This window comes from Glycine max, chromosome 4, assembly GCF_000004515.6.
Source record: "Glycine max cultivar Williams 82 chromosome 4, Glycine_max_v4.0, whole genome shotgun sequence".
Classification (NCBI taxonomy): Eukaryota; Viridiplantae; Streptophyta; class Magnoliopsida; order Fabales; family Fabaceae; genus Glycine; species Glycine max.
The window spans coordinates 38,823,198-38,846,664 of NC_016091.4; the positions used below are offsets into that span (position 1 = coordinate 38,823,198).

General features: G+C 26.5%; 1 protein-coding gene and 1 non-coding gene across 2 annotated transcripts; one reads left to right on the forward strand and one right to left on the reverse strand.

Annotated features, from left to right (window-relative positions):
* The first annotated feature begins 530 nt into the window (after window positions 1-530).
* TRNAT-CGU (transfer RNA threonine (anticodon CGU)) lies at window positions 531-602 on the forward strand. The gene has a single exon. It is a non-coding gene; the product is annotated as a tRNA-Thr (tRNA).
* Window positions 603-16,171: 15,569 nt separating this feature from the next.
* LOC100788984 (transcription factor TCP5) lies at window positions 16,172-19,028 on the reverse strand. Its single transcript, XM_003522243.5, has 2 exons — window positions 18,290-19,028; window positions 16,172-17,793 (listed from the first exon to the last, which is right to left on the reverse strand). The coding sequence occupies exon 2, from the start codon at window positions 17,673-17,675 to the stop codon at window positions 16,512-16,514; it is 1,164 nt and encodes a 387-aa protein (XP_003522291.2). The 5' UTR covers window positions 17,676-17,793; window positions 18,290-19,028; the 3' UTR covers window positions 16,172-16,511.
* Between the last annotated feature and the right edge of the window lie 4,439 nt (window positions 19,029-23,467).

Here is a 23,467-nt window from a genome sequence, read left to right on the forward strand (position 1 = left end):
TGTTTGTTTCGTTAATCACATTTTTTTAGGCGTGATTGATACTTAAAATGTGCTAATATTAAATAAGGTTATATTCAATCCAGATATGAGTGAAGTATTTCATGATGTTATGTTGATATGTAATATATACATTCGTATTATATTTGCTTTTCCGCAAAGGCTTTCGTCTTACTGTATTATTTTCATTAAACATACATCTTTCCTTTTGTGCAAAAAATATATAACACTAATTAATTTCAAAATAATAATAATTACTGTATTATATTTTTAAAATGAATAAGAAATTGGTACACGCCGACACGGGTTACTTAGTAGTATGTAATAAATTTCTTATTAAAATCTGCCTCCGTAGCATAGTGGTAGTGCGTAAACATACATCTTTCTTTTTGTGCAAAAAATATATAACACTATTTGATTTCAAAATAATAATAATTACTGTATTATATTTTTAAAATGAATAAGAAATTGATAAACGCCGGGGTTACTTAGTATTGTCTAATACATTTTGGATAATTTTTTTTTAAAAATCTGCCTCCGTAGCATAGTGGTAGTGCGTTCGCTTCGTAAGCGAAAGGTCGCGAGTTCGATCCTCGCCGGGGGCTTTTGTATACGTTTTCTTTTTTTCCTAATTTTTAAGCTTTTTAGTTTAATCAAACTAACAAACAAAAGTATTGTTACCTTTTACCCTTTGAATTGGAAATTTTATAAAAACTTGTGGATTGGGCTAAGCCAAACAAAAAATTTGTAGATTGGGCTCAACGATAAAAATCTTCATCCTCAAGTAATAAAAACGTTTTTCCTGCCTGATTTGTTTTTGGTAATATAAAAATTACAAACAACAGGAGCTAGCGTAGTCATTAACTCATTATCAATAACGTAAAAAAAAATACAAAAAGAAACTCGTTACAAATGATTTAATGAATATATTCAGTTTTGGAATCTCATATCTTTTAGAAATGGGAGCAGCATAAAATGAGTATCTCCCCACAAAATCTACTCAAGGATGGAAATATGGAGTCATATTGTTGGAAGACGCAGCTCGTTTTTGCTACAAAACATTACCTATTTACCCCTATTAATGTTTCACCAGTTATTGTAATGATTTGGTTCCTAGGTAGGAGACAAGTCAGTCCCTAAACTCATCGAAGCCTCTCATGTTTCACCGGTTCCGTTTGTTCATAAGAGTATTTCTAATACAAGAATTTAATCCGTGCATTCATAACTTTTTTTTCCAGGAGCATAGAGTAAAGGCGTTTCTCAATTCAGAGTCAGAATAAAATGGTTTGTAATTGTGGTGAAAAGTGCACATCGCGGATGAGCCATAGGAAAAATAGGGTATCTTGAAGTCCAACACGAATGAAGATAATGTCCAAATAAATTATATAATTAGAGAAAAATCTTTATCTTATAAGTCAATTTTGTAAAGTTGAGCTAAACTCACGAACCACTCACTTTTTGATATGGTACTTATCAAAAGTTGAATTAAACTCGCGAATCACTCACTTTCTGACAGTAATGTATTATTGTTGTTAATCAAATTTTTTTTACACATAAGAAATCAAATCTAGATTTTCTCATTAAATAAATTATTATTTTTTATATGTAAACATAATATGACCTTACATTATTACGTTATATATTTATGGTTTTTTTACTAGTTAGGTTCTTTATTATTATTATCTTTGTCCCTAAGTATAAGACTTTTATTTTATATTTATTTGTCCATTTTTATAAGACAGTTGTCTTTTATATTAGTTATTTATTTATCAAAATATCATTTATTACTTTGCAATAAGTGTTTTAAATAAAAAATATAAATGCACTCTCTCGTGAGGACAGGAGGAAAAAAAACTAATACACATTAATGAAATAGGTAGAGAGTAATTTGTGGAAAGAGACAAATGGTGAGTTCAATAATTTTAAGGATGATTTTAAAAAAATAATATAAATTATTAAAAAAATTTAATACTACTAACTCAATTAATCAACTTTTTTAAAGGTATAAATTAGTTAAAAGAAAGTTTTATATTTATGAACTATGGTAGTATGTAGGAATTAAGTACACCAACTAGTTTTTATTCTAGTGATAAAACTCAATGTAAATTGAGTTCTTATCTTAATTTTTTTAGTAAGCTTTGACTTTAATAGTAAGACAATCGAAAACAATTCTACAAAGTTATCTCTTTTAAAATATAAGAACTCTCATTTTGACTTTGAAAATTATTTTTTCAATGCTTATGCAAATTCAGTTGTTCTTGCTAATATAAATAACTTCTATAAGAACTTAATAAAAAAATCATTTGCTACAATACTATTCTCAAGTTGCTTATTAACTTTAAAAACCAACATAAACAACTTATTGGAATTGCTCTTTGTCTTGACCGTCTCAACGCCAATTATATATGTAACCAGCCTTAAGGGTGATAAAATTTTATTATTCTTAGAATTTTTTTAAATTTAAATTATTGAGTGATAACATTTATTGTCATATTAATAGTTAATTTATTAGTAAAATTTTGCAATTTAAAAATATGCATATATATGTTATTACTTTTTGACGTCATATATAGATGTTATTATTCAGTTAAAAATTTATATGAAAAACAATTACATTTGCTTTAAACTCCAACAAAAATCCAGCATTGAAATAAATATGGAACTTAAATTTTAAAAAATAATAATATGTTTCATAAAAAAATGTAAGGGAGGTGTATTCATTTATGATTTTAAAAGATTATTTTGACTTAAAAAAAATCATCTGGATTTTAAAAAGATTTTGTAGGAAAGTAATGACTTTTAAGATTTTTTTAGAGTAAATAGTCATTTTCGTTTCTGAATTTGTAAATTGTTGATAAGTTTTTCCCTGAAAGATTAAAATCCAAAATTTCGTCTACGAAAATGTAAAAAGTGTGACAAATTGATTTGACCGTTAACTTCCATCCGTTACAGTTAATAAAATAACCTATGCAGTACAGAGAGACAAATTTGTCACAAAAATATTAATAAGTTATCATTATTGGACCTAAATGTTAGCAATTTTTTGTGGACGAAAATGTCAATAATATTTTTTGGACGAAAATGTTAAGTAATTTTTATTTTTGACCAAAATGTCAATATGTTTCCATGGGATAAAAATATCAACAAGTTATCATTATTAGACCAAAGTGTTAATAATTTCCTATTGTATCAAAATGTCACTAATTTTTTATTGCACGTAAATGTCAGTAATTTTTTTGTTAAACCTAAATATAAATATGTTTCTATTAGACTAATTTATTAGACCCCAAATACTTTTAGTAAAATAAATATACTAATATGATTATATAAAACGTTCAAAAAATTAACACAAAACTTAAATATGATATGATATTAAACATTAAATAAGAGATTTTTTCTAATAACATTTCAATTAACGTCATTGAACACTTTTCTTTGGGTATTTTATATTATTGTAAATTTTGAAACAAATTAGAAATATATACACAAATATCTAATAAAAACACTCTTATATATATATATATATATATATATATATATATATATATATATATATATATATATATATATATATAATATTCCAAATGAAAGTATAACAGACTTAACATGAAATAAATTCATAAAGTAATTATATATTAAATTCATCTTTAAGTTTTGTAATTTTTTAACTATCATTTTAGTTTACCTGAAATAAATGAGTACATTTCCATTCTAAATGATAATAAACATAAATTTGTTAAAATTATTTACTTTTTTTTTTCCTGTTTTTAGGAAAAAAATTTATCCACATATATATATCTTCTTTCTTAAAAAAATAACCTTAGAACCCTGTTTAAAATATAGCCACAATTAAGAGTTTTCATTATTTTCCAAGTTTGTTTAGTGTATATCATATCACTTTCACAAATTCAAGCTGAATGAGTCACACCTTTTGAGTTATCAATAAAAAAGAGTAAATAATCATTTTTGTCTCTAAATGTGTAAATTGCCGACAAATTCGCTAATAAAAGATTAAAATTCAAAATTTGAGAGAAATTTCTTAAAATTATATTTTACCCTTAAATGAAACGAAATTTGGGGTCTAACAAATTAATCTAATAAAACCATAATGATATTTAGGTTAAACAAAAAATTACTAATATTTACATCCAATAGAAAAATACTGACATTTTGGTTCAATACAAAATTACTGACATTTTGGTTCAATAATGATAATTTACTGACATTTTGGTCCAATAGAAATGTATTGACATTTTTATCTAAAATAAAAATTACTGAAATTTTCGTACAAAAAATTACTAACATTTAGGTCCAATAATGGTAACTTATTGACATTTTCGTTCAATTTATTCAGCATGACTATGTTGGCAATCAATTTTACGACAAATTCGTCTATCGGTACCACGTAGGTTATTTTATTAATGGTAATATACGAAAGTTAATGGCTGGATAAATTTATTTCACTTTTTACACTTTTTTGGACTAAATTTTGAATTTTAATTTTTTAGAAACAAATTTGTCAGTGATTTACATATTTAGGGACGAAAATGATTATTTATCCATTTTTTAAAAGACTTATATAATTATAATTTTTTAGTTTAAATTTTAGTGAATTTACAATAAAATTCATAAAATTTGAAAGAATTTTATCAATTTATAAGATTTGAAATGACATGTATGATTAGAATTTTGTAATTTGAATTTTAATTGATTTACAACTAATGAATTTGATCATAAAATTTGAAAGGACTTTATAAATTTATAAGATTCTAAAAGATTATTTGAAGTTTTATAAAACATTCAAATTTTAACAAATAAATGATAAGTTTTGAATAGAAAAAAAGTAAAATCAATACAACTTTTTACAATCTTTTAAAAAGTCTTTTAAAATCATAGTTCATTCTTTGGAAAGGAAACGAAAGTTACATAAACATACAAAATTAAACTATTGTCTAATCAAATAACAAACTTTGGACTTTAACATCAACACAAAAATCCCGGGGTTCTTAAGTTTTTGGAAAAGGTTCACTCAGCTTGGTGGAAAAGGCTAGGGTTATAGGGGATCCAGTAAGCTTCAGGGGAATTTTTGCAAACAGCTTGCGAACATGGTTTAATGGAGAGGTTTATGAGTTGTTGAAGAAAAAAAATTTCAAAACACACAATCCCAATAAAAAGAGAAAAGAAGGAGAAGCTTATGGCTTTAAAATGATAGAGTTGTCACAAATTTATTTGCTCTATATTATTTTTGTTTAGAAGCTTTGATGTTGTGTGTCGAAGCTAGAAGGTATTTTTTTAATTTCATCACTTCTCAAGCAGAGGACTTTGTTTTCCAAAGGGGTACCTTTTTTTCTTTATTTCGGTGCCACAAGCAGGGATGGTTGGATCAGTAAGTGAGAGATTACTAATAAGAGCTGAATTTGAGGGATATGGACAAGGAAAAAGAGGAAGAAATCGGTAGAAAAAGAAAAACAGTTTGAAAAATTTGAAGGATTTAAATGAAATTATTTGATGGTGTGATATTTATATTTTCTAAAAAAAATTCATAAAATTCATCAAAATCTATTTTAGAAAAAATTTATTAAAATTTGTGAACTTTTAAATACTAGAAAACTTTTTATAAGTTATAAAAAATCTTATTGAATATGAATGAATTTTATTTTATTCTTTAAAAACTCTTAATAATTTTAATTGAACACCATAAAATTTATTTTTATCATTTAAAAATCTTGATTGAATATCACATAAATTTTTTGTAAAAATATTTTAAAATCCTTTATAATCCTAATTAAATACACCCCTAAATTTACACCGACATTTTCCAAATTGCACGCAATATTCTTCTTTTTCTATCCCTACTTAAAAAATATTATACTAACCCCTAGTTATTCGAAAAACATCATACATCATACGTCTGTAAGAAAAGATTGTTATAAATATTAAAAAAAAAACACGGAGATTACCAATTTGAAAAAATTTTACTATAAAAAAATGTTTTCATTAAAATGATAGTAACAAAGTCATATATTTAGTTCATGATAAAAAAAATTGGTTCTTATAAAAAAATTGGTTCTTCTTATAAAAATATTAATTCTTTTTATTTTGCTTATTTTATATACATATTAAATCAATTTATTTCTTTTAATGAGAGGTTATTTGATAAATTTTAGGATATGAAATCACTTTTGACTTTTTTTATCTGAATAGGAAATAAATTGATACAATAGGAAAATGTGCAAAGTTATATTATCCATTACTTTTCAAAAGAGAAATTTTAGGATATGAAATCACTTTTGACTTTTTTTTACCAATTTTAGGATATGAAATCACTTTTGACTTGTATTAATATTAATTCTTTTCCCATAATTTAAAATTTCAAAAGAGGATGAATAGGAAAATATTGTATTAATATTAAAATAAATTCAAGTTTTAGTGAACATTAATTTGATTTTGGTGGTATTGATTTTTTTTTTCAAAAATAAAGATATTGAAACTAACAAAATAAATTAATGCATTATTGGTAGCTTTAAACTATATTAAGATTGATTTTTTTAAATGGATGCAATGTTTATAGATTATTAAAAAATATTTTAAATCATTACCATTGTTAAAAGGTTTTCAAAGTTAATTTTTTAGATTTTATTTGAGATTAACTACATTGTAGATTGAATAAAATTATCATACAGTGAGTTGTTGAAATAATCTCATTATAAAACTTTAATCAATATTCTTTCCGTCTCAAAATAGGTGACATTTTAAGTTATTTTACTTAGATCAATAAAAACTAATAAATAAATAAAAGAAAACATTAGTTTTACAAGGTAAATATTAATGAGTGTTCATTAGTTAAGAAACTAAAAAGAGATTTTTTTTTTATTGAAATGTGCAAAGTTATATTATCCATTACTTTTTTTAAGCTTTCTTATAATTTATCTAATAAATATTTTTTTAATTTTTTAATTAATTCCCTAAAGATACTAACTAATAAGACTCATTTTTGAAAACTAACCTTGTTATTAATATTACATTCATTGAAAAACTAAAAATACACTTATTAGGGGAACTAGTAGAAAAAATCAATTAATATATATTACATTAATTGAAAACTTAACATGATATTTTTTTTTTTGGAACAATAATTATTTCAGATACAACACTTGTTTTAGTACGGTGGGTGTAATTTTTAGGTTTTTTTTTTCTTCATAAATACACTTTTTCTTTCCTACTTTTTTTCAATCTATACTACTTTATAATTTAATTTTCAATATACACTACTTGAGACTTTCTTTCTCCTTTTTATTTTTTTTAATTTAAAATATTATAAAATATAAATATTATATTATATAATTTTTAATTGGTTTTAAAATTACTTATTTATTAAATTAAATTTTATAATTTTGATTTTTATTTTTTTTAAGAAAAAATATATAGATAAAGAAAAATAAAAAAATTGGACAAAATTAGAGTACAATTTTTAGTTACTTTGTATGTACTTTTGTAATTAAATTTAAGTGCTGTTGATATTTTTTTATGTACTTTTGTAGTTAAATCTATGTGGTGTGAAAGTCAAGAGTGACTTAGTGACAAAACAATACTTGGGTGTTCTTAGATTTAGGAGGAATCTAAATGGTGTGCCAGGAGTGGCTTTGAGAATATTTGTAAGCCAGAAGTGGTAGGAAAGAATATTTGTTGTAATCAAGTTTGATTAGTGGAACCTTTTATTGGTTGGTAGACGAGAATTGGACGTAGCTCAGGTTAAGTGAACCATTATAAAACAAAGTATTTTTAGTGCTCTTTGTTAGCTTATTAAAGTATTTCATTTTCCATTATTGACACATTCTGCACACAAGGTTTTCACTAAAAAACAAGTTTTATACCTTATTGAATGTCAGTCTACCTTTTAGTCACTGGACGAGGATTTTTATAAACTTGTTTATTATAGCATCTTCCATTTTGAAAAGCTTTTATATTTTGACTAACACACTATTCAACCCCCCCCCCCCCCCCCCCCCCCGCCTTTTCTAGTGTGATTTGTTATATTTTAGTTGGCATTAGAGCCGAGTCTCTCGGCTTGAGTATTTTAAAAAATATAGAGGAAAGATCCTAAAGTCAAATAGATATGGAAGAAGAATATTCCACAAATAAGCCACCACTATTCAAAGGCATCAAATACGATTACTGGAAGGAACATATGATAGCTCATTTGGAGTTTATTCATATAGACCTCTGGGAGATTGTAGAACATGGCAACTACATACTACTGGACAATCAGTTGAATGAAGTCCCAAAAACCTCTTGGACAAACACTCAAAGACAAAAGTTTCCATTGAAATCTAAAGCTTGAAACGCTCTTCTATGTGCCTTCTTTGAAGAAGAATATATGAAGGTTCATAGATACAAAAGTGAAAAAAAATATGAAACACATAAGCTCTAATGTATAAAAGATCATCATAGGTAAAACACAACAAGTTTAGCTTGTTGACACGTAAGTATGAACTCTTCACTATGGAAGATGGTAAAGATATACAAGTTATGTTTGGACGCTTCCAAACTATTTTAAATGAATTACGTTGTCTTAATTAAACATTTGATAATTATGATAATATTGAAAATTTTTTAAGAAATTTATCCAAAAAGTGAAGACCACAAGTGACAACATTGAGAACTATAAAGAACCTGGATTCCATGTCCATTGAAGAGATGATTGGAACCTTAAAGGTTTATAAGTAGGAACTTCAACAAGATGAAGGATTCAGAAAGGTAAAATCTTTGGCTCTAACAGCACAAAAAGCCAAAGCCTCTTCAACATTCAAAGAATCTTTGGCTCTTCAGCACGTTTTGACATTAAATATTGTTAGCATTCCTCTAATTTTTTTATCTCTCTCATTTTTTAGTCTCTCTAAACTTTTTGGTATTTTTTTTGTTCTTCTAATTTTAAATGCAATACTTTTAGTCCTCAAACGCTAACTAAATCATTTTAAAAACTCGAACTTATTCAAAAAATTTAGACCTATTATATATAGAACACCCTTTAAATTGAACTTCAAAAATATTAGACAGACAAAAAAATATCATTTTATATGGAATTATAACATAATAGTAATTTATAACATTTGTTAAGAGAAAAAATAGTAAAAAACATAGAAACAAAAAAATAGGCACGGCCATTATAATTATTATAGGTTATATACAAAAAGAGAAAATAAATGATACATTTACAGCGTAAAATAATTTTTCTTTGATATTCAATCACAAAATCTTGATGTAAGTTTATTGACTTTAAGTTAATAATAACTATGTAAAAGTTATATATATATATATATATATATGATACAATCGTGGTATTTTTACACAATTATTTTTTTAACTCCTACATTTAATTACTTCCTAAACAGATCTTCTTATATTTAAATATAAATACTAATTTAATTATTTTTTAACTCCTACATTCCATAATCAGGACATAGAAGTAATTATTTTTCATTTTATTTTCTAAAGAAACGAAAGAGATAAAAAAAATGGTCCCATTCTCTAATGTACAACATAAAATATATATAGAGGACCACAAAGCCAATAAATTTTTCTTTACTAGGGATGACGTACGCACTCGTCTGCACGCCTACAAAGCGCATGCAAACTCAACTACAAAAGCGTTCGTGGATTGATTTCTTTCAATTTTCTTTTTGATATATATGAACATGCGCATGTGATTTTTTCTTTTTTCTTTTGTTTCATCTAGCTTTGTACAGTTTATTAGGATCCTTGAAATTTAAAACGAGGATCGTTCGAGATTGTTTCAATAAGACTGACTTATACTGGCCTAGAATATTAAACCAATATATCACAGTAAAATCGTTGAACCTCTAATATAGATCATTTTAACAAGACTAACTCATATTCAACCTTTTAGTCTAATTACATTTCATAAATAAGGATAACTTTCTTTTATCACCAAGATTTACACGCACTCTTGGATTTCATTAACAACTCTACAGCCTTTTACTTTGAAGTCTCAGAATTCAGACATGAACAAAACGTTTAATCCTTCTTTACTTGGAAAATTGAGTGTTTTAAAGTCTTTTAGAGAAAACTGCCCCATCTTATACTGTATTTAGGTATACTAATAGTTAAATGTTAACTTATAATAGCATAACCTTTTCTTTCTAACAGAAAGTTAAATTGTTATTAATAATAAGAATTTCAGATATATATATCAACAATATATGATAGATGCATTATATAACAAATAATTTTATTAATTAAAAATTTGATATATGTTATCAGTACATTAAATATTAGCACAATATGTATATATATAATAACCTTTTTAAATTTATATAAAAAAATATTATATAATAACCTTAAATAATATCTCAAGTCTTGTAGATCAAAAAATATGATTAAAAAAGAAGATTTTACTAAACATAATTAGTTATGATTTAAAATCTTCTCAAAGTTAAGCCAGAAATACTATATACTCTACAATTTATAACAATTATAATGGAAAATCTGATTACAGTTTTCACTTTTTGTTAGACACTTTTATCTTAAATATTTACGATTTTCCATTTTCCATTTTCTATTTAAATTCTCTCTTAATAAAGAGTTATCTTTACACTCATTTTTTATTTAACTTTCATCATCCTTTTCTTTCTTTTATTTTTATTTTTGGAAATGTAGAACTCAAAACATATTATGTCTATATTCGGACTTTAATATTTTAGGCGATGTTATTACAGCTATTGTACCAATAATAATAATAATAATAATAATAATTTCATATTCTTAAAAATCAAAATGTTATAATTTCATTACAATAAATTCATATTTTAAATATTGATAAGTGAAATTACTTTAGAATATTTTTTTTGTTAAAAACTAATCATTAGTAATATATATAATATCTACTAATGAACATTGGTATCATTTTTTAATCATGTCAATAAAAAAATATGATTAAATTGTTGAAATTAATCATATTTGTTGTATAACTTTGATAATTGTGCGTTAATAATATATATTTTAAAACCAAAAGACAATAAAAAAGATAGATATTTAAATACTATAATAAAATTAAATATTATATTAGGAATTATGCTCAAATTTATTATTTGTATATTAGTTACTTTAAAATATATTTCATGACAATAATAATCAAAAATATATAATAATTTTATAAATAATATGCAGTTAAGTTTAAAATAACTCATAATATATATTTCATTCTAATTAATAATTAAAGATATAAAAAATTATGTGATTAATCTACCAGAAAAATTCAATAATGAATTGACAATACACAATATTATAGTTTGTATTGACTAAATAAGTCCAACGACCTATACACTTTAACAGTTTTATGCACTAATAATATAAAAATAATTACTCTATCATTCAATTATAAGTTATCATATAATAAATTTATTAAATTTTATAATAATTAACTTAAAAATCATACTTACATGATTTATGATTATTTGGTAGTGTAAAATTTTTATACTAACATTATAAAAAAAAACTCTTAAAAAGGTATAATATAATGTGTCTTGTATTAGTGATATGATATTTTTTGAATACTTTATTTATCTTTAAGATATAAATTTAAATTAAAATCATGGCAGATTATCTATTTTATTCAATTCTTTGTTGCAATTAGAAATAAAAACAAATGATAAAAGATATCTATAGTGTTCCAATATCTATAAAGTCCTACCACCCACATTAGTCGAGATCATTAGTTGTTTATAAATATTCCCTCCTCCCCTCAACACATCCATACATCTTTCATAAACACAAAATTGTGACGGTCACCGAACATGTGAATATTATCTCGAATGTGACTTACGGATTATTTATAAATATCATCTTTTAACACATTGAGGTGCCTTTTACTAGGATAAAATCAAATATTTTTCTTAATGCGTTTTCTCAATTTTTAATAACTTACAAGTTTAATCATACAAAATATCACTAAAAATTAAAATTATTAATATTGTTTCTTCTAAATTTTACACAAAATTAATTAAATTTAAATGTTATATAATCAAATTAGCATAACTTTAATCTTAAATTATTTTTTATTTTATATATATATATATATATATATATATATATATATATATATATATATATATATATATATATATATATATGGATGAAAAATAAAAAATAAATATTTGATCATACTTTTTTTTTCTTGCTTCATATTGATTATATGAATTATGAAACAAGTCACAAAATTATTATGATCATATGTTATAAAACTAAACTTATACCTTTAATGATCACAAAGCCAAGTTACAGAGCAAGGTTAATTATTTTTTATTTTTCTATTTTATAAATATGAAATATATATTTATAAGAAAATATTTAATAAATTATTTCAATAAAATATAATATTTTATATGTTTTATTTTTTAAATGATAAATAATCTTGTGAAAAATTGACAACTAACGTGATTAATTTCAATAAAAAATACGTATAATATTCTAAAAACACCATTTATATTGAATTATTTGTAATAAATTATAAATTTATTAAAAAATAATTCTCAATATATTTTTATGTATTTATATTATTTTTTATATTTAAATAAACTTGTGCAACACACACATATTACATCTAGTATATATATAATATGATGCTGTTTTTATCTAAAAACAAAGATTATTTGATTCAATTAAATTTACACTTTGTAAGTTTGCCAATTTTATTTTGTTATTAATTATATGCAGAATTTATATACGTTACCATTTTTTCTTTTTTGGTATTTATAATGTCATTTTAGTTGAAAGAGATACCGAACGAATAGTCCAATTAAATGATCTTTCTCTGACTTTTAAAATGAATATAAATATTAAATTTGATTATTTGAATAAAATTAGTCCATTATTAATTATGTAGGTTTGTTTGGTTCAAATTTAATAAAAATTAATTGTAGAACTGAATCAAAATGAACTAATTAATACATTTTCATTGCATCGATAGTTTGAATGTTATCTCCTTTAATATTGAATTAAATTGTTCCAATTTATTTTAATTAATAATTATTTTAATTTCATTTAATGAAAATACTAAAATGAAAAACTTCTTCAATTATTAAAACAACATATAAAATAAAAATTTATATTAATATAATTCTTTTGCCTACAGAATAAAATCATATAAAATAACAATAGGATATATCTTTTAGGACGTGAATTCTTTAAAATGAGCTATTCATTTTAGAGAATAAAAAATTTATTTTAATTATTAATGAAAATTAATGATTAATATTATATGTACATATATTAAAATTAATATAAACCTTTAACTTTTTTTTCAATAACTAAAATTATGCCTTCTCTACTCTTTACTTATTTCATCAGATTCATCTTCTATAGTAAAAAAAAAAAAAAAATACAAAACAAAACTACGAGGGAGTACAAGACTTGTAGTAACCACCCATTCATTATCATAGCACTTTTTCTCTCATTTAACCAAGTCAACACAAATAATGGTTGTGAGCCACACTGGTCAAAAGTTTCACCACTGCCACATAATAAATTGTTATGCATAATTTTGATTTTTTTTCTTTCATTCATTAATTGAAAGGTACATTAACAAGCATCCACATATAAAATTAAGACATACAAGCTAATGAAACACACTATTAACTATATTGTGTAAGCAAATAAAAAGACTTTCCATGATAATGTACTGCCAAGTCTGAATTCTGTCCATATTTCTATGTTTTAAAGCCACTGAAATAATTATATAATTAGGACCACACAGACAAATATATATAAAACTTTTTGGTCACATTTCTCTTTGATGACTCTATTCTAAAGGACCCTAACTGCTGGTCACATTTCTCTTTGATGACTCTATTCTAAAGGACCCTAACTGCTGCAACCACTGAGTCTCCTTATTGTAATTTAATTTTTTCATCTTGGATCTTGTGACATATTATTGTCTACTACACAGACTGCTTTCAAATTCAGTCTCTGCCTGTGATTTTATGTTGCCTCCTTTTCATTGTCAGTGGAAACTGTAGATCTGGAAACATTTTTCTCTTTTTTCCACACTTTGTGTGGATGGATGCTTCCATACCTTCATCAAGATGCTGTCAAATAGGGTACAAAGATGAAGATAGACACAAGACTTATTGCTTACTAGGCTACTACTACTCTCTCTCTTTGCAATATTTCACACACATCTATGTAATATTCAGACCCCCTTTGGACTGTAGCATGCAACTTAACAGCTTTTTTACTTTATTCAATCTTCAAGAGAACATAGTCACATATAGAATTTTCGAGTTTTATACTCTATATATTGATCATATAATATTTTTTATAAGAAATTTGTAACATTTTTTTTTTTATTTTTCATCAAATTGATAATTTTATTTCACAATTCTCTTTTTATTGTACAAAATATGTGTGTGAATTGAATACAATTTTTCTTTTTATATATCAGTAGGTATTATTACATTCTTTCTTTTCCTTTTTAATCTTACTATATATAGGGTGTCATGGTTGGTTGCATCTCCCAGCCTTTTCTTTGTTCAACATTATCTTTAATTAGTACTTTTTCCAACTATGAATTTGTGGCAGACCCTCACATGCAGTAGGTCGGCACGCATTGCTAGCTGCATGCATCGGGAGTAAGTCATTAACCAAAGGCATCAAAAGTTGTTTCTGAATTGGGTTTAAATATAATTAGGACACTTCTTTCCACCACATAGTTGAACAACATTTCAATAAATTGTACGTACCTTTGATTCAAATTAGGTTGCATTACTAGCTTTCTGAATGTTGCTATATACATGTTAATGCACAAGGACATGGTACACATATTTTTAATTAATAATTCATCATTCTTCTTTCAAGACAAATTATATACCACACTACTCTTATAGATGTACACTAAATGAAACTTAGCTTTTTATATATGTTTCATACCGTACCACCCCAACAAGGCACAATTTATTTATATTTTCACAATTCAATTCAATGTTTTCATGTAGTGACATATAGGTAGCAAAGAAAAGAATCATGCATCCTGGAACTAGAACAGATTTATGACAAAACATGCAGCGAGCAAACCGACCATAACAACTGTTGAAAGACAATGATAAAATGCAATATAACATATATACCATCACCATCCATAAGGTTTCCAAAGGTATTATTGCCTTCTAAATAAAAGATATCTATATAAGTTGATGTTAGCTCTAGAAATAACATGTGTCAGTGGTTGCAGTTCTTGTCCAATGGAAAAAAAAAACCCAATTCGCATGTCTGGTCCCTATTTTAAACCAGCACTAAAATAATTGAAAAAAAAGAGAGATGAAATTTTACAAGAGAAATTAACAAACATATACACCCGTTAAGATTATATGACTCTATTTTTAACATACTTTATCAATCTCTTCATTCGGGTAAAATGCATTGCCTTGATGCTAAGCTAAACACTAGTTAACGTGACAAAATGGACGTTTAATTTCTTGGCATAGCAATGTATAAAGTAAAAAAAAGTAATAAAAAAGAACAAAATTATTAAGTAAGCATTAATCAGAATATATACGAGAAGAGGCTTGATCAAACACATTACCTTCTGTAAAATTAATTTTAATTATATATTATATATAAGAGCTGCTTCTGCCAGCCATATATTAAGCTCTCAAGTCGTGGAATGAAAATTCACGAGTTTAGGTGAAAGTACTAATTTAATTATAGAAGCAACAATATCTCTGTTATATAAACAAGTGAAATCACCCGTCTCCATATCTTATTTCCTTACCTGTCCCTCCAGTATATTAACACCTCAGAAAAAAAGAAGAAAAAGCACACTAACAATAAAGAAAGTGAATGTTAATTTTTTTATAACTAATCATTTTTTTTAATCCATACACAACAAGGACATCGATCGTACGTACATTTGTTCTTGGACTTTATTTTATGGTCATCCTTTCAAGCTACATCGTATGCATTATTCAATGTCTGATGTTTGTAGTGATGATCACAATGATATTCTAGCTAAACCCTTTCAAGCTACAGCGCATTGGTAATTGAATAATTAGCTTTGATCACAGAACTGTACTGTGCTAAGTGCTAACTAACTAAAATGAACATCACTTTTTTTCTTCTTCTTTTTTACATAAATAAAATTCAATGATGGAATTCATATATATGCATACAAGAAATTAAGAAAGAGAACTCTATTTAATAGCTTGGTACTTATTCTAACTTGTACCCAGAAATGGTTTGTCAATAAGGTACGTATAGCTGAAATCACAAAGATTCAAATACAAAATATACTAATCTCATATGTATAGCTAGCATTGCCATTCCTACAAACGTGCATGTACTCACCTTGGTAATTGAAACTTGAAAGTGTATAAAATACATTCTGCATTAGCTTCTTGAGTGATTTCTATGAAGAATACCATCTCACATGATCCTTTGCACAACAACATTAAGGGCCACAACAATCTAACGTCTTTGGAAGGAACAATGGTGACTGAGGAGATTCAAGAAGTGCTACCCTTATGATTTTCCTGGCTACGGTTGCTGCTGTTTGAATCCAAAAGCTTTGAACTAAAGGGTGCTTCTGGGAAGGGTCTGACATGTGAATTGAATGAGTGATGAAGAGATGGAATGAGAGGAGGGTGAGGCAAGATATGAGAACCTGAGTTCAAGAACTGAATGTGGTTGAACTGTCTTGGATCAGTGTCCACTGAGGGTGCAATAAATGGAGCATAGGTGGTGAACATTGATGGTGTAGCAGAAGATGACCCAAAAAATAATTGAGAGCCAGATGATGGTAATGGAAAAGAAGATTGGAATTGCACACCATTGTTGCCGCTGCTTGGATTAGGATCTACTTGTTGAGTAGGGAACAATCCATGGCTTCCAAATTGAGATAAAGACAAACTAGAAGGCTCAGAGTTGTAGGAGTTATATGGCATGGAATTGTTAAACAAACCAGGTAAAAGGGAGTGAGTAGTAGTAGTAGTAGTACTACTACTACGCATTGGGAAAAGCCTCTGAGTAGAAACTTGCAAGCTGTTGTAACCTCCAACAACACCATCTTGATCATGATTCTCTTGCTCACTTGTTTTGATCCACTTGCCCTTTTCAGCTTCCTTATTGCCTCTTAATCTTGACATTGAATCTATGTTCTCCCAATACCTTGACTTTGCCATGAGGTTTTGAATCCCCCCATCCCTCACAAATGTGGAGCTAGCATCACAGAAGGGTCCTAGAGAGAGCTGATGAGAGGCAGCACTTGAATCATGGAAGGGGAGTAGGGTTTGTGGATGCTGAAATTGACCAAAACCCTGAGGGAATTGGAGTGGAGGGAGCTTGTCAATGTCAAATTTGGTGGCTTCAAGCAACCAATCTATCACTTTGCTTGGTTGGCTTAGTCCAAGTTTGTCTTGAAGATCATATAGCTGAATTGCTGTGGGAACTGAGAGCCTAATCCTTCTGTCCCTCAACCCTCTTATGGTGCAAACCTTGCTATGCCTATCTTTCCCTCCAAAAGAACGTGACACTCTCACAATTCTTGGATTTCTGAAAGCTGACCATTGTCTTGAAGTGGACGATGCCTGGGAGAACTTGTCAATATTAGTGGTGTCACCCTCTTGCTTTGCTTGACGACCTTCTCTTGAACTTGCCATCATCATAATCATAATCTACTTATCTCATCATTGGAATTGTTTCCTTGAATTATCTTTCTCCTCAATATATATATATACCTCTATATATATATATATATATTTATATGGAGCAAGCTTGAAGCAACCCTCTCTGACAAAAGAAGGAAAATTTTATTCATTGGTATTAGAAATAGAAACCCTTTTGTGATATTATTACACTTATACAGTTTCTGTTGTGAAATTTACTGCAAGATTGTACAAAAGGTGTTGCATTATTGACAATGAAAATATTCCTATTTTCAGTAGTTAGTAAATAAATGAAACAGAATCATAAAATTAGAGAGCAAAAAGTAAGGTTCTGAGTAGTCTCCAAAAACTGAAAGTTCTACACTGAAATCAGTTTTCCCAGTTCCATTTGAGAACTTCCACTGGTGCTGAAGTCATATATTTCTGGAAAATAGAAGCGAGTAGGATTCTATTTACTCAATTGATTAGTTTGTGAAACCAATTTGAAGCAAAAATCATAGCCTTGGAAGTTGACAATTGTACATATTATATATAAAAAAAAGATTTCACTGAAAACATTAGAAGAATGAGAAGCATAAAGGACTTGGCTAGTAGTATTAAAATCACAAGAACCAACTTACACGAGAGAGAAAATTCTGGATGCTATCTGGTTATTCTGTTCTATGCCTTCCACCGTAACCTAGAAAGAGAAGAAATGAAAGGGAAAGGAAATAGAAATACCCTAAAATGAAAAGTGTTTCCCAAATGAGCACCTAAATGTCAATTATTTGAGCAGATGACACCAACCTTAGACTTCAACCTATTCCCTCATCAAGGGAATAATAATTCAGAATTTTTATTAAGGAGAAGTAGTGAAATTTTGAATTTTACAGCATTCAGCTTTTTGCATTTTTATATGTAAAAAGTAAATGATCATTGATCACGTGGCATCCTTTTAAAGTGACACGTCAACCAAACTGGCAGTGATAATTTTACCTCGATTTTTTCATACCACATGCTGAACAATCACTGGCTTAGTGATTAACTGCATTATCAACATAATTATTCAATTGAGTGCACATTAGATGCAAGCTTCAATATTGGACTAAGCACTGCCGGCCCAAAGGGAGAAAGATAAGGATGACCCTCAATCCATTATTCATAACTCCATTTTTTATTTTTATTTAAAAACTAGAAAGAAATCCATTTTTTATTTTTATTTAAAAACTAGAAAGAAAAGAAGAAGAAGAATGCATGGATTGCACTTTTTGTGCAACCACATGTATCTTTATCAAGAAATTCGCACAGCTGTTGGAAAGGAAACAAAAAAAATTCCACTTACCATTATTGAAAGAACTAATGCAGTTCTGATAGTATTATAAAAGCAAAGATCTTATAAGAGAATGAAATCCTTTTGGTGTGCTATAATATGGTCTTAGAATTATTCCTACATATCACATATATATATATATATATATATATATATATATATATATATATATATATATATTCTTAATTAAGATTATTAGATAAAGATTTGCAGAAAACTAGAGAAACAGTAAGAGTGGAAGGAAATTCAACAAGATCAGGAGAGTCATAATCACTTTCAAAAGATGTGGTGTATGGCATTTGAGTGTGATCAGTTGGATTAGATGATATAGATCATAGGTAGCGCGCTGGTGTAGATGAGGGACCAACTTAGGTTCTTAAAAAGCATCCACTCAACTCATAGAGAGAAAATGAGGGACCACAAGCAGATGGCAGTGAGATTTGCACGGCACAAGTTGGAAGATCTGACTTTCATTATTCTGTAACATAAATATCTAAATTTGGTTTAGTAACCCTAATTTCCGTGCGATTATTACTTCATTAAGATGTAAGTGCTTATTCCCCAATGAGATGCGGATACCTATGTGCTAAATTAATTGATCCAAGTGTGTTATAAAGCACCAAGAAATTTTAGTGCACGGATTTGACTTGCTAACTTGAATAATTTGGCACACTAACTATATAGCACTCCATCTTTTCCTAATTATGTTGTTGTCTTGCTTAGGTCTTTAAATATTTAGAATACTTTGTAGCCTGCCAAACAAGAAAAACCCTAATAGGCAATTATTGCTCCATCTGAAAGAGTGATCTTAAGCTTAATTTTTTACACTTTAAAATGTGGGCTTGATCAACAGTAAACGAGTAAAAATGGGCCTCTACAAGATTAGTTTTTCAATGCTTAAGGGAACCCTAGGTGGGTCTTTACATAGCAAGTTGTAAAAAGGAGGAAAAAAATAATTAATTAATTAATTTTGTTACAGATTTCTTATTAATAGCTCAACTGAAGTTGTAACAGTATTAGTTGGTAATTAAACAGTGTTCTTTTAAGAACAAGAAGCCTTGATAAGGCTGTGCTGTGTCCCGCAGTACTGTGTGAAGGGTAAGAGCCTGCAGATTTTCCTTCAAAACCAAGCAATATCCAGAATAAATTGGGATTTTCACCAAAATAATTATTGAGAGAGGTTCATCTCAGGACACTGCCAACTGCAGTTTTACTTGTGAAAAGCTAGAACCATATATATATATATATATATATATATATATATATATATATATATATATATATATATATATATATATATATATATATATATATATATATATTAGTTTTTAAGCTTCATATGTAACCTAAATGAAACCATATGAACCCCAGAAACCTACCAACAATATGCATTCAATGTGAAATTTCATTTCTGCACCTAAGCCGTACCTAGGTGTTCTTTACACATGCTTTATAACAATTAAGAAATATATAAAGAATGAATATTTAATTAAAAATAAAACCCTAAATTTCAATTCAGTCAACATAAAACACACTAACTGAACTTTGTCCTATGATCATCAGTAAAAAAAAAAAAAACTGTCCTTGGAGAAAGATGGCTTATTAGAAATTCATCTTTTTCTTTTACGGAAAACAAAATGATTATGATTATGACGTACTGTTGTCTGTTGCTTAAGGGTTATTGGTTTTATGTACTTATCTTTCTGTCTGCAAGCTATAACTGAATAAGTGTGGAGAACTTAACCACAATGAGAGTTTCAGATTGGATTCGCTTCAACCTATACCTACGTACCCAGAAACTGTCTTCAATTTTGGTTAATTGGATAGTGGAAAGGAATGACAATTTTATAACAATTTCTTTAAAAAAGAAAAAAAGAAAAAAGTCATATACTCTCGTTGAAAAAATAAAGGGCATTTTGAATCTCGATCTATCCCAAAATAATGATCGTGCTTTTTATATTAGAGATAAAAGTCATTTTGGATCTAAAACTTATGTATGGATGGATAGTAAAGAATAGAATACAATATATCAGAGTATAATGAAATAGAATGAATTGAACTGAAATAAAAATATCATAATTTTATAATATAATGGAACAAAGAATTTCATACCGTCGTTCGGAAAGAATAGAATAGAATGAATTTTAACTTTTTAATTTATCATATATTACTTTCAATATTCTATTTCAATCCCACAAAATTAATTTTTAAGATAGAAAAAGGAAATGGCAAAGGATAACAAACAATGAAAAAAAAAATACAAGAAAACTAGATTCGTGATTTGCCAAGAGAAGAGGAAATGTTACATTGGAATTGATCTTTTTTTGAAGAACCTGCCTTAGAGTGATGAAGACTGTCAAGGTAAAGGTGAAATTTTCTTATTAAAATGTTGGGTTTTGTGAAATTGTTTTGGAATTTAATGGTGAAAAATGGTGGCTAGAAATGGAATAGTGGTGATATTGATAGGTGAGAGAAGAGGGGAAGAGTTTGTAAAGACAAAATAATTATTTAATAATTAGACGTTTTCCTTTCATTAATTATTAGGGAAAGAGAAATGAAATTAAGTAATAAGGGATTGAATAAAATTGATCAAGACTCATTTATTCAATTATGTTTCATTTTAATTTTTACAAATTAAACAACGAAATGCTTCCATTCCATCATTTACCAACCTATACATAGCTTTTTGTAGCTTAGGTAGGACTGTAGCTTATCTTAACTTCTCTTCTTTTTAGTATGGAGAAATTGAACCAAACATATTAATTTTTTTAAAAGAGACTTTAAAATATATTTTTCTAACGAAAAAACTTTCAAATAAGTTTTAAAAATTTATTTTAAAGGATTTTAATTAAATTCCATTTATTCTTTTTCTTTTTTATTTCAAATATCAAGATTTAAAAACACATTATACAGTAAGTTTTGATTTAAAAATAACTTTTACACTTAAAAAATAGAAAATTATCAAACATCTTCCACATTAAATTTAGACAAATGCTGCCCTAACGGTACAAATTAAGGAATTAAAGTGAAAAGTTTTTTTTATTGAAACATTATTATTGTGTTCTCATTATGATTTCGCAAATACTACACCATATTTTTCAATAAAAATTTATTTATTAATTCTTTAACCAATACCTAAAGAAACTAATTAGTAAGACTTTTAAATTTTAAGCTAAAAAAAAGTCAGACCAAATATTATCGTAGTCTTTTAAAGATTTAATGAATTTGGCGCTAGATTAATGTATTGTTTTCTGTAATTTACAACTGCTAATGAGTTAGCAAAATATTCAAATAATGGTACTAAAATATTTATGCTAATAATTAATCTAATTAAAGACATTTATATTTATTAATTTTTTAACCAATGTTTTAAGACACTAGTAAGACATTTAAAGTTCTTAATTTTAATTGTAAACTTAAAAAAGTTTTTAAGCTAAAAAGTCAGACCAAGTTTTATCTCAGTCTTTCAAAGATTTAATAAATTTGATGCTATATTAATATATTGTTCTCTATAATTTATATCTGCTAATTCATTAGTAAAATATTTAAGTAATAGAACCACAAAATTTATGCTAATAATGAATCAAAATTAAACAAATAAAATTATTTTTTTTTATTTAGACATGCATGTAATTGAAATATTTTAAATTAAAAAAGTGGTAAAAATTCAACTCTTGACATCTAATTGTGTGATAATCTGAATACACTTCCATTTAAAAATTTAGGATAACTTGTTTTGTGTTAATAATATATAAACATTTCTATATATTAGACATTTTATCAATACTAATAATTTTTTATCCTTTTCTTCCTATTACATATGTATTTATCTCTTTTTTCTCATTAGAACATGGTGTTTTCATTGAAGAAATGGATCTTCCATCACATTATCATCGGATAAAACAGTGGTCCTTTAACAAATTTTATTAATATAATACTCTTTTCAGAAAATAAGTGTTGGTTCCAGTTGTTTTACATAAATCAAGAAAAACTAAGAAAATAATAATTTTATAAAACTAATTTTATTATTAGTATTATATTGAAAAGATAAAACAACACTTATTAAAAAAAATAAATTAATATTACATTTAAAAATTAAGATGACACTTATTTTAGGATGATTTATTTTTTCAAATACTACACTTATTTTAGAAGGGATGAAGTATATTTTATTGTAAAGTGAAGGTTTTAAAAAATTAACAGTATCATAAAAAAAATTAACAGTAAGTTCTTCCCACTTTTGAGAATCCAAGTTTTCTTTTTCTTTTTCCAATTGAGAGTGATTATTTTCCTAATATATGATCTTTGTCAAGAATCGGTGCCCACATGTACAGTACGTATAGTCGCAGTTTATTAAAAAGAAATGTATACAAACAACCCCTCCCACCATATATCCAAAGTAATGCTTGCTATACATAATGTTGCCGGAAGGGAAAAACGAGAGACGAATTTTTCCTTTGTGTACTACATAGTCCTTGCTTCTTCGTGA